Below are 12,584 nucleotides of genomic sequence, written 5' to 3' on the forward strand. Positions count from 1 at the left end.
AATGAAAGGTAGTTTTATTTTATTGAAGTAGGACTTTTATTTGTAACTGTGCCAGGGAAGAGAGATTGGGCATCCTCCTCTTTTTACTGCCATTTCTCTCTGCTAGCAGTTTTGAGACCTGGAGAGGTGGATTAGGGAGGAGAAGGATTGTCCTCGGCAGTCTTAGAATCCTGCTGAGATTGTTTGTGTGAGGTTTTGAGACCCCAAGTGTGCTGTTGCTCCATCTTAAAATTCGTGGAGGTCTGGAGTGGGGAAGCACTTGTGAGGTTTAGCAAGGTGTCTTTTTAAGGCACATAGGGACATTAATTCACTTTTGTTGTTTTTGGCATTCAGTTTTCCTTAGGCGTTTAGAGCCCCAATCTAAAGAAAATGGGCGTGTCCTATGTTTCTCACCTCCAACTGTAGGACACTGCTGAAACCTCTCAGGAATGTGCTCCAGTGTTCTCTGGTGGACACTGCCAGGCAGCCCCAGGTCACTCCAGTCAACACTGTTAGGTGGCCCCAGTGCTTTCCCATGGATACGATGTGTTTATCACGGCCAGCCTGAGTCTAGTGTAAGGTTACAGTTTTTCAGAGTTCTGGCTGTTGGAGGAGACGCAGCCGGATATCTAGCCGTTTCTCTCTCGTGGCAGTCTGAGGTCTAAGAGTTGGCATTTGTCACGGTTTGGTTTACACGTGGCAGTCACACTTCCTGACCGGTTTCCTGTAGACCATCTCATTGCATTCTCCTTGGCCTCCAGTGGTTCAGTGAGGGGAGGAAATACTATCAAATCTTGTGAGGAAACTAAGGCACCTTGTTTTTTACTGGCAGAGCTGAAACACACACCCTGGAGTCTTTGTTTCCTGATGAGACTCAAGCCCCATCCAGTGCTCTACTGTTGTGTTCATACTTGTCAGAAAGACCTCCCTCAGCTGCCTCGCTTTACAGTGTGTTCTCAGGGCGTTTCTTGAATCTTCGGATTTTAAGGGAATGGTAGAGATTGTAGCATGTGGTAGGTTTATAGAGAATTCTAGTGTTTCCTCCCAAAATGCTTAGCTGCAGTTCTCAATCTTTCACCCACTGCTGTGCTGTGGCTGCCTTTGGAGTCAACTGTCTCACTGTGCTAGGGGTCCACAGGAGGGAGGGTTGAGAGTCGGTGTGAAAGACCTAAGTGGGTGGCAGCCCCCGTGTTTCCTCACTCGGAATCTGTCGTGGATGGATGTGTACATGTTTGCTTTTTTACCCATCATAGCTGCACCATGCGAATCGGAAGAGGGATTCATCCAGAAGGCATGCCGGGCTGGTGCCAGGGCTTCTCCCTGGATGGTGGCAGTGGTGTCCGAGCTTTGAAAGTCATCCAGCAAGGAAACCGCCCGGGGCTCATCTACAACATTGGTGGGTTATGTTTGGGACTGAGGGCGGACTGGTACCATTGGCCAAAGACCCTAGGCCTGCATGAGTAAACCAGCCATGCATGTTGACCTGGCAGCAAGTACAGGTTTTCTGATTTGATGGTGGTCCTATATCTCTTCTCTGAATGCTAGATTAATATCTCTATAGATATGTTCTATGAAACACCTTTTTTCAGGGGAATAAGAGAAACACCTAGAGCACTCCCATCCTGTGGTGTTCCCACACATTAATTCAAACTTAGAAACCACAAGCAGGTAAGAAGTGACAGTCCAGATGTGGACAGGAGGCCTGGGGCAGAGATGGGAGGACAGCGCTGTGTGAATCCGAGGCAAAAAATACAGTAAAATGTACTTGGGGATGCCACGCCCCCTACTCGTCTTCGTGGGTGTGTCAGGGAGGATTCTATACCCAGTTGAGTGAAGCATTTCCTAAAGGCTCAGGGTCAATGAGATATAAGTATTCCCCATGTTTTGTATGTTAGCAGTGTGGCCTTGTAGTAAATCATTTCCAGGGACTTTACAGCCATGTTTAGCCTAAAACTGCCTGGTTCTGGGTCCTGCCCAAGGAGGCCAGAAGAGGTTGCAGGATTCGCTGGAATGTTGTACAGTGTTGGTTTTGGTCTAGACAGTCATGTTGTAGGAGGAAGAACCATGATGGTACAAATTTACCCAGAATCCTACAGAGAATGGGGTAGCTTAGTCCTGAGTTCTTTTTAAAAAGTATTCAATTATTTTGTGTGTGTGTGTGTGAATGTGTGCGAATGTGTGCATGTGTGTGCATGCGCACGTGTGTGTAGACATGTGTTATGCACAGGTATGCACATCAGAGGACAGTGTGCCGGAGCTGATTCTTTCCTTTCATTGTGCGGATCATGGAAATTGAACTGAGGTTATCAGTCTTGGAGGCAAGCGCCTTTAGTTGCTGAGTCAGCTTGGCTGCCCTGCTTGAGGATTTCTTAACAGGAGAATTGTTCAAGCATAGTTTCCTTTTCAGTTAATTTAACCTGAATTTGTTTCATGCTCCCATCCTGGGTTTGTGTTCCTACTCACATTAAAACTTCTTCCTTACAGTGGACATAAAAATTTCTCAAAGGAACCAGCTTTATTTGAGCTAAGAGAGCATTCTACTCACATTTGTCTTCTCCACCCCTCGAGTGGGTGGGGCCTTCTGGTGGCCCGACTTGTGCATAATTTATTTTTCAAAACCAGCTACCCAGGTTAACTGAAATCTGTATTTCGGACAGATTAGGGAAGGGAGAGAAACAAAGTTGTTTCTTCTTCTTCTTCTTCTTCTTCTTCTTCTTCTTCTTCTTCTTCCTCCTCCTCTTCCTCTTCCTCCTCCTCCTCCTCCTCCTCCTCCTCCTCCTCCTCCTCCTCCTTCTCCTCCTTCTCTTTTGTTTTTGTTGTTTTTTGTTTTCCAAGACAGGGTTTCTCTGTAGCTTTGGAGCCTGTCCTAGAACTAGCTCTTGTAGACCAGGCTGGCTTCGAATTCACAGAGATCCGCCTGCCTCTGCCTCCCGAGTTCTGGGATTAAAGACATGCACCACCACCACTGGGCTCAAAGTTACTTCTTTTAGCACAACTCTTGCTGAGAGCCACAGAGTTGTGGCAGACAAGCAATTAGAGCACTGAGCACATGTGTAATGTACATGCGTATGTAGTCGTGGATGCAGGTGTAAATTGTGAACGCATGTGTAACCTGGCAGTGTCTGTAAACCTGTGTTCCTTATAGGCCTGTCATCTGAATTCTGTCCTTCTTCCAAGTGAAGGGACAAAAGGAATGGGCCAAGATAGGATCTTAAAAGTCTTCGGCTTTGTGACATTTGTGTGTGCGTTGTCAAGGCAATCCCCAGCAGAAAAGCCGGGATATGCACCTTGAAAAAGAAGGATTTTTGTGCATTTTGATCTCAGCTAAATTCATCAAGGTCTGCCAGGGTGTAAACTAGGATAGAAGGGAAATAGAAAGATCACCTTTTCCCAGAAGCAGGGTGTCTGTGCTGCTCTGGGCCAGCTTTTGAAGTGGATTTCTTATTAGTAAGATCTGCTGACGCTGACACTGTTGGTTTCTGGCAACTTAAGCTTTTCTTCTTGTCCCAGAAGAAAAGTGTGTGGGGGTTTCCCAACACTCTTGAGACACGTGGTATCTTAGGTAAGAATTCCAGAGACAGTCTCCAGAGACTGCTCAGTCTTTTTATCTCAGCTGATCTCTCAGGCCAATTGAAGCACGCTAGGGGTCCTTAGGTTGGTACCTGTAACTGGGAGGGGTGCTGACTCTCACTAGGAGCCTAGGCTGACCTCCTAGCCTTGTCTGTAGCTGCATGACCTAAATCACGTGACTCCACTTCCCATGCCTTAGTGCAGCAGAAGTGACTAATACCCTTATTCCAGAGGGATGTTGTGAAAATTAAGTGTAAAGCTTTAACAGAGGGCCTAACCTATATGAAGGGGTCGATAAGCATTAGGACTGCTATTTTTATTACTTTGGGTATAAGTATTTTTAATTATTATATATCCAGAACTCAGCACAGAGCTTTGAACTTATTTCTTGTATTTATTGTCATAGCGAATGAGTGAGTCATCCTGCTGAGTGTTGTAGTTTTTAAAATTGTCATCAGATTTTACAAGGTGACTCAGTGTGACTTCATTTGTCTTTATGTGAAACTAGTTGGTTTGAGATTTCTTTCTCACTGGGTGTTTTATGAATGTATATATATGTTTCCAGTTTGTAGTAAGTGGGGAAGACCTATTTTTTAATGAATAAATAAATCCTAGCATTGCTTATGAGTTGGATTATTGGATAGTAGACTAAAATTACTAGAGAAGATTCTAGATAGAGTACTTAATTGAGTTCAGAGTGGTGTAGAATCCAACTAAGTAGTTGGAGGATTCCATTTATCAAAGGCAGATCTCTTGGCAGGGGGAGTTTGGGTCCCAAGTATAAGCATCATTGTAGCGTGGAGTTGTCTGAATGATTAGTTTCATAAACAGAAAACTAAGCTATATACAACCAAAACATCCATGTGTCTTAGCTGTTATTATAGTGGTGTATACAGGGGAAACCCTGAGATTTTTAAAACATTTACTTATTTTTTGTATGCATGCATGTATGCCATGGTACATTGTGTAGAGGTCAGGGGACAACTAATAGGAGTGAGCAATGTGGGTTTGAGGGATCAAAATCAGGTTGTCTTTACCCACTGAGCCATCTCGCCACCCACCCCCAGGGCTTTCTAAAAGGAATTAAACATTGTGAGGAGCTAATATTTCCATTCCATTCTTGAAGGGCTTCATACCTACTCCAGATGACATACGTGTTTGCTCACAGGAACTAAGGAATTATGAAGGCTACTTATTTTTGTCAGAACAAGAATTTTCAGTCATAATTAATCAATGAAATGGTTCTTGTCATTTGTAGGTATTGATGTCAAGAAAGGCCGAGGTCGCTATATTGACACTTGTATGGTCATCTTTGCCCCCCGTTACCTGTTGGATAATAAATCATCTCACAAGCTTGCATTTGCACAAAGGGAATTTGCCCGGGGACAGGTAAGCAGTTTGCTTTGAAGAATGGCTAGAGTTTGTTTTTAAAATCGAGGCTCGCTTCTCATCAAGACTGTGTTTTATGACATGAGTGACCCAGCAGCTCTTGTGTAGGATAAGGCTGAGGGTAGGAACTCAGCAAGAATTGTATGTGACTTGCTCAGGTTTTGAGTAATGTGACTAAAGCCCTGATCTGTGTGTTTTAGGGAACATCCAACCCTAATGGCTACATTTCCACCTTGCCTGGTTCCAGTGTGGTGTTCCACTGGCCACGCAATGACTACGACCAGCTGTTATGTGTCAGGCTGATGGACGTTCCCAATTGCATTTGGTCTGGAGGCTTTGAAGTCAACAAGAATAATTCCTTCCATATCAACATGAGGTGAGTTTGAGGCTTGATCGAGCTCAGATTGAGTTCTCAGAACTTGTAAAACCCCAAGGAAATGGCAGCATTTTGATCAGATGAGTTATAGAAGATGTTAGCAGCTTTAAGTGACGAATACAGTTCTCTGGTCTTATGGTGTGTGAAGTCCAGAGTGACTGCCTATAACTAACTCTATTGCTGTTTGTGTTCAGGTGGTGCTACTGGTGGTAACGATCCTGTTTATTCTTTTGCATTTGAATGTTCTTCTGTCTTGTTTCATTTCTGTTACCATGATAAAAAATATCCTGATACCCCCCACAACCACCAAAAAAAAAAAAAAAAAAAAAAAAAAAGAAAAGAAAAAGAAAAAAAAATCTCAACTTGGGGGAGAAAAGGGTTTATTTCAGTTTATGCTTTTAGTTTATAATCCAACATAGTGGAGGAGTCAAGGCTGATACCCCAAACGGCTAGTCACGTATGAGCAGAGAGAAAGAAATGAATGCATGCATGCTCACTTGTTTATTAGATGTACTTTAATCCATTTCCCCAATGTCATACAGCTCAGGATACTTTGCCTAGGGAATGGTGCTACCACCATAGATTAGGTCTTCTCATATTGATTAACTAAATTAAGACAGTCCCCGACAGAGCCACAGACCAACCTGATGTTGAGACAATCCATCAATCAAACTTTCTTTCCAGGTTATTTTTGTTTGTGTCAAGTTGACAAATCTAAACACATCTTATTTGCTCAATCCAGTGAACCTCAGGTCCTTGTTAGAAAAATCAACCAAATTCAGCCTCAGCTAGCTCAGGATGACTTAATTTCCTTCCTTTCAAATGCTTTATTGTTATTGTTATATTTTTTTGCGGTTGAACCTTGGGCTTTGCACATGCTAAGCAGTTACTGCCGTTGAACACATTCTTAGCCCCATCATCAACAACAATTTTTAGGGTTTTGTTTTCTTGAGACTGAAGGTTATTTTTTGCTTGATTGTCCAGCTTGACTTTAAACTTCTTGGCTACAGTGATCACCTTTTTTGATTGTGCCCTCAAACAATCAGTGCATATTCTCATTGCTGCACACATGCAGGGGTCTCTGCAACCCCTAAACCAGCAGAGTGGGAGGCAAGAAGGTTGTTCTGTTCAATATGACTTAGCTGGTGTTAGTTCAGACTACTTCCAAGTAGTTTATTTTAGGCATATTTAACCATAGCACAATTTCTTGAAAATTTTCCTGGTGATAATCAACTCAGTCCATTTGGACAATAAAACTTAATATATGACTATATTGAAATTCTATAAAGAACATGTGACACCTTCCATAAAGATGGGTTCTGTAGATTGGCAAGCTCATGATAAGGATCTGGGGTGGGGGATCCAGTGTGATCTCAGCCTCACAGATAGTACAAAGGTCACCAGGCTACTATCAGCCCCCAGCTTTCAAGGTAGATAACAAGTTATGCATCCCTCCCTTTGAAGGAACAACCCTCTGTGTTTTTTTTTTAAAGATTTACTTATTTATTATGTATACAACATTCTGCCTCCGTGTATGCCCACACGCCGGAAGAGGGCACCAGATCTCATTACAGATGGTTGTGAGCCACCATATGGTTGCTGGGAATTGAACTCAGGACCTCTGGAAGAACAGCCGGTGCTCTTAACCACTGAGCCATCTCTCCAGCCCCAACCCTCTGGGTTTAACATTCCTGGTTTCCCTTGTGCTTTTCTGTGAACACAGGGACCTTTGTGACTCTCCCCTGCCACCCCGCCTTGACTAGCCAGTGCACACATTGCTGCACACTCTTGAGCAGCCAGTGCACATTCATATCCATGCACACAGAGCCTAGAGCATGTCCTGTAAAACTCAGACTCTACACCAATTAAATTACTGTTTCCCTTGCCCCAGCCTTGGCAGTACCCATTCTACATGGTGTATCTAGAAATTTGATTACTCGACAATATATGAGTGGAGATGTACAATACTTATCTTCTCATGACTATCCTATTTTACTTAGGATAATATCCTTTATGTTTATTCATGTGGCATGGGTTAGCATTTTCTTCTTTTTTAAGGCTGAATAGCATCTCATGTCTGTTCCCATTTTGTTTGTCCACCTAATGATGCTTCCACCTTTTGGTTCCTACTGTGAACACAGGTGTGCGCATGTGCACTCCAGACCCTGGTTTCAATTCTTTAGTGTGTAGATCCAGGAATATAATTGTTGGATAATATGATTTTTAAATTTATTTTTTTATTTTTTATTGTTGTTTGGTTTTTCGAAACAAGGTTTCTCTGTGGTTTTGGAGCCTGTCCTGGAACTAGCTCTTGTAGACCAAGCTGGTCTCGAACTCACAGAGATCCGCCTGCCTCTACCTCCCTAGTGCACCACCACCGCCAGGCTTTATTTGTTTTTTTGGGATAGGGTCTTCTCTGCAGCCTTGGCTGGCCTGAAATTTGCTATATAGACTAGGCTGACCTTGAACTCATGGAGATCTGTTTGCCCCTCTGCCTTCTGAGTTATTGAATTAAAGGTGTGTACCACCATGTCAGCTGTTTTATTTCTAATTTTTTTCTTTAATACAAGGTCTTACTGTGTTGTTTAGTCTAGTCTTGAACTGAGAACTCCAACAGTCTCCCCACTTCAGCCTCCTCAGTGGCCAGGATTGTAGACATAGGTCACAGGTATAGGTCATTGGCTTTATCATTTTTAATCTTTCAAGAGTGTGCTATGCTGTGTTTTGTTAGGATTATAGCATTTTATTTTCCTGTGAGCTGTGCCTGGGGGCTGCAGTTTCTCCACTTTACCAAGCTTAGCATTTGCTGTTGGTGATGTCTGTAGTAGCTATTTCAATAGCAGTGAGCAGGGAATCTCACTGTGGGCTGTCTCTGGGCTACTGGGTATTGAGCCGCCAAGTTCTCATAAATGACAGCAGGTACTTTGCTCCTGAGCTCAGCCCCTGCCCTCACTATGGCACTGGCTCACAGTTCTCTAATGATCATTTCATGAGCCTGTTTGTCTTCATCGGATCCTTGCCCACTTTTGTATTGGGTTATTTGAGCTGGTTGTTGTTCCTTTTGGATGTTAGCCCCAACCAGGGATGTGATCTGCACATCTGCTCTTCTGCCTTTACCTGCTGCTGATTGCCTTCTATGAGAATCTCTTTGTTGTTGAATCCAGTTTATTGCTTCTTTGGTTGCTTTTGATAATGCATTGCAGAAACAGTTGTCAAATCCAGTGCCATGAGGCTGTTTTCCTTTGTTTGCTTAAGGGTTTTATAATCTCAACTCTTTTGGGTCTGGTCGGCTTTGAGTTAACCCTTGTGTGGTATAACTGGGAGGAGCCACTTCTTGGCCTGTGGATGTTCTGCTTCTCCAGTGGCATTGGTTGTTGGGAGGCATTTGGCCGTACACACAAGGGTTTGTTTCTGGGGTTCCTGTTCACTCACTGGCCTGTCTGCGTGCCTAGTACTAGTATTGGTTGCTGTAGCTTCATAGTACCTTTTGAAGTGAGGCCATGGGAGACCTTCAGTTTCGTTTTGGTGGCTCTTTTCTTCAGAATTCTTGAGATCCATAGGAATTTTGTGGTTTTTTTTTCTATTTCTGCTAAAATAAACATGCTGTTGGGAGCCATTCATTAGGCTGAGATTAAAGCTGATTACTTTATAAAGGTGAGGATGGGGTAAAAGGGAAAGTGGTGACTGTATGCCTAGTGTTAATCCTTTAAAAATGGCTTTAGTGTGTAATCTAAGCTACCGAGTGACCGGTGCCACCCACCCATTGCTTTTCCTTTCCCCAATTTTTCATCTGGAAACAATTTGAATGAGAAGTCCCAGGAGCAGTACAGGGAACTCTTCCATCTCTCCCCTCCCCACTTCTGTCCCTCCCCTTTTCCCACACCTGCTCTGGGGTTGAGCACACGTGAGTGCACTTTGCTGAACCATTGGAAAGAAAGTCCAGGTCATCGTGATACTTGAGCTGTATTAAATCCAGCACCTACCACAAACAATGGTATCATGTGTATCTAGGGAAATACCTTTGTTTTTAAAACAAATAGTAATACCATAACTATGATACCATCAATACACTCACAAGGAATTTAGTAGAGCACCGTGCAGTCTCTGTCACAGCCTGGGTGAATTGGCATGCTCTCCTTCACCGCAGTGCACTCTCTCTGAGCTGGGATCCCATCAGTGGTCACTTGTCCAATGCAGCTGCTGATGCTTTTATGTGCTGCAGTGGAGAGTCGACCCAGCTCTCTCTTCTTGGTTGTGAGCCAGTGGTGTTTGTTTGCCAGTTGCTGCTGTGGTCTTGTAGGATGTGCTCTTTTCTGCATTTGGATGCCAGTGTCCTGTGTGTAGGTCAGGTCAGCCCTTTGTGTGAATTGTTCCTCTAGAGTCGCATCAGAAGGGCTGTGGCACATTAATCTTGTTACTGGTTTGGTTTGATCATCACTTGGCTTTCGTGGTGCCCACCTTCTCTCTCTGCTGCAAAAATTTCCTTTCCATCTTCATGAAGAGGACTAACCTGTTGAGGCAGCATTGGCAGTCCAATATTCTGTGTCCCCAAACTATTTACAAAACTGAAATTGTTATGTAAGGGATTTGAAATGGTAATCTTTAAAAATTTCTTCATTTGTTAATTGATATTTTCTGTAAAACTAGGTTTTTCTTTCCTCTAGTTAATATATCTAAATACAGTGCTCGTAAACACAAAATAGAACACGTGTACTTCTTTCCCCAGGGTCTCATGTAGCCCAGGCTGACCTAGAACTCAGTGTGTACTTGAGAATGACCTTGAATGTCTGAAAGGAATATTCTTTCCTTTCACAGGTCTTCGTAAAAGAATATCACCTGAAGAGATGATTAGGAAATCACCACTTTTTGCTGTTAACAGTTTCTACTTTCTAAATTAAAACTTTAATTATGTGCATGCACGCGTGTGGGTATGTGTGGTGTGAGTGCTTGTGTCTGAGGAGACCCAAAGTAGTCGTTAGATCCCCTGGACCTGGAGTTATAGGTGGTTGTGAGCCTCTTAATGTAGGTGTTGGGACTTAGCTCTGGTTTTTCACGAGCCATATGTTTCCTACCTGCCGAGCCGTCTCTCTAGTCCTCCTACGTCCTAAGTTTGCTCAGGGACCATGCAGTGGGCTGCAGCTGCCAGCATCCTGTATATGTGTGCACAATGTAGTAAATGAGGAGCCAAGGGACCACAGTCTGTCCCCCCACTTTTTTTTAAGATTTATTTTTGTTTTATGTGCATGTGTGTTTGAGTGCATGCATGTTTATGTATTGAATGGGTTCCTGGTGCCCTTGGAACTCAGAAGACATCAGGTGCTCCTGGAACCAGAGTTGTAGCTCTCTCCACCTAGCCATCTCTTCAGCCTGTCTCCTTTTAATGTGGCCTTTGCTCCTTGTCCTGCAGGGACACCCTGGGGAAATGCTTCTTCCTCCGAGTGGAAATTACTCTCCGAGGAGCTACATACAGGATCTCCTTTAGTGACACAGACCAGTTACCGCCTCCTTTCAGAATTGACAACTTTTCCAAGGTACTGCGCACTTATGAGGAGGGCTGGCTGCTCACGTGGGGCAGGGTGGAAGACTGTGGTACGGTGCACACGTGACACTCACTGGAGCTTTGTGACCCTGAAGCCCCAACTCTGAAGAGGTGTTTCAACTGGTATTATTATTTTTAGATATCCTAATTTATTTCATGTGTCTGAGCATTTTGTCTGCATGTACATGTATGCACCAAGTATGCCTGGTATCTTCAGAGAGAGAAGAGGGCATTAGATTCCCCTGGAACTGGAGTTATAGATAATTGTGAGTCGCCATGTGAGTACTGGGAATCGATCCCAGGTCCTCTGGAAGAACAAGTGCTTTAACCACTGAGCCATCTTTCCAGCCACATCTGCCGATTATGATGGTCACTAAGCTGCCTCATCCAGGTTGAAGTAAATTTTCTGCCCCGAAAACTTCTTTTTGACTAAGAATTTGGTTGTCACGGTGCTCCCTGTAGACATGCTGTGCAGGCAGAGAAAGGGATCAGGCTGCTCAGGAAGAGCTGAGTGGGTCCACTGCTGTTGCTCAATTACAGCTAGCATTTTGTTGTTGTTGTTTCGTTTTGTTTTTTGTTTTTCAGGACAGGGTTTCTCTGTAGCTTTGAAGCCTGTTCTAGACTTAGCTTTTGTAGACAAGGTCGGCCTCGAACTCAGAGATCCTGCCTGCCTCTACCTCTAGAGTGCTGGGATTAAAGGTGGGTGCTACCATAACCTGGCACATTTTTATACTTCTAAATGTTAAGTGGAAATTATGAGATTCTGTCTTTTATTTTGTGTGTGTGTGAGTGCCACAGACATGTTAAGGCCAAAGACCATGGTTCAGGTGTTGGTTTTCTTCCAGTATGTGGTTCCTGGGGGATCAAACTCAGGCCATTAAGCTTGGCAACATGTACCTTTATCTGCTGAGCAACTCCCTGACCCATAAGATTCATTTTAAATTACTCCTTCAAGTTATGTGTCTTAGAATATAAGACTTTTTAGAACCAGTGTCCAGATCCCCATTCTTCCCGTATTCAGACATTCACAGGGAGCAATGGAATTGCTGCCTTGGATATTTTGGCAAAGTGTCTTAAGATGGATTGTTTTTGCATTTTTATTTATGTGTGTATATTATGTATCGGCACCTACAAATTTCACTTATGGCTTTTCCTGGAGCTGCAGTCACAGTTTGAGCTGCCAGGCACTCTATTTCCGGTTGCCTGTGGTCCTTGCCTTGTCCTGTCACTGGGACGATGGGAGCGTCCACCTCTGTCTGTCTGGCTCACTTTCCAGGAAACTGCCCTGAACAAAGTCCTCTGCCCTCTAGGTTCCTGTTGTCTTCACTCAGCATGGCGTAGCTGAACCCAGGCTGCGGACTGAAGTGAAGCCCATGACATCACTGGATTATGCCTGGGATGAGCCCACCCTCCCACCCTTCATCACATTGACTGTTAAGGGGGCAGGCTCCTCGGAGATCAGCTGCAACATGAATGACTTCCAGAATAACCGACAGTTGTACTACGAAAATTTCATTTACATTGCTGCCACGTACACGTTCTCCGGGTAATTCTGGACTTAATTATAGTTCATGCAAAGCAGAATCTTTTAACTATTCACTGGTTTTTAAAGTTTAAATAGTTTCTGAGGAGACAAGTCACAGCCAATGCTTTCTTTACTAAACTCCAAGCCCAGGTTTTCCCTTGAGAGTCTAGTCCACATTCTCATCTGTAAACAATACCCCCCCCACC

General features: G+C 43.8%; 1 protein-coding gene across 6 annotated transcripts in view; it reads left to right on the plus strand.

Annotated features, from left to right (window-relative positions):
* LOC121447808 (vacuolar protein sorting-associated protein 13D) overlaps nucleotides 1-12,584 on the plus strand; it is a 227,914-nt gene that overhangs the window by 104,950 nt on the left and 110,380 nt on the right. For all 6 annotated transcript variants that reach the window (XM_041651068.1, XM_041651069.1, XM_041651071.1 and 3 more), the window contains 5 exons: nucleotides 1,233-1,375; nucleotides 4,808-4,938; nucleotides 5,139-5,314; nucleotides 10,722-10,845; nucleotides 12,164-12,399. In XM_041651068.1, the coding sequence (XP_041507002.1) occupies nucleotides 1,233-1,375; nucleotides 4,808-4,938; nucleotides 5,139-5,314; nucleotides 10,722-10,845; nucleotides 12,164-12,399 (810 nt within the window). The remainder of the gene's footprint in view (nucleotides 1-1,232; nucleotides 1,376-4,807; nucleotides 4,939-5,138; nucleotides 5,315-10,721; nucleotides 10,846-12,163; nucleotides 12,400-12,584) is intronic.

The sequence above is a fragment of the Microtus oregoni genome, unplaced genomic scaffold (assembly GCF_018167655.1).
Source record: "Microtus oregoni isolate MIOR12 unplaced genomic scaffold, Mior012 000005F_ref0000423, whole genome shotgun sequence".
Lineage (NCBI taxonomy): Eukaryota > Metazoa > Chordata > Mammalia > Rodentia > Cricetidae > Microtus > Microtus oregoni.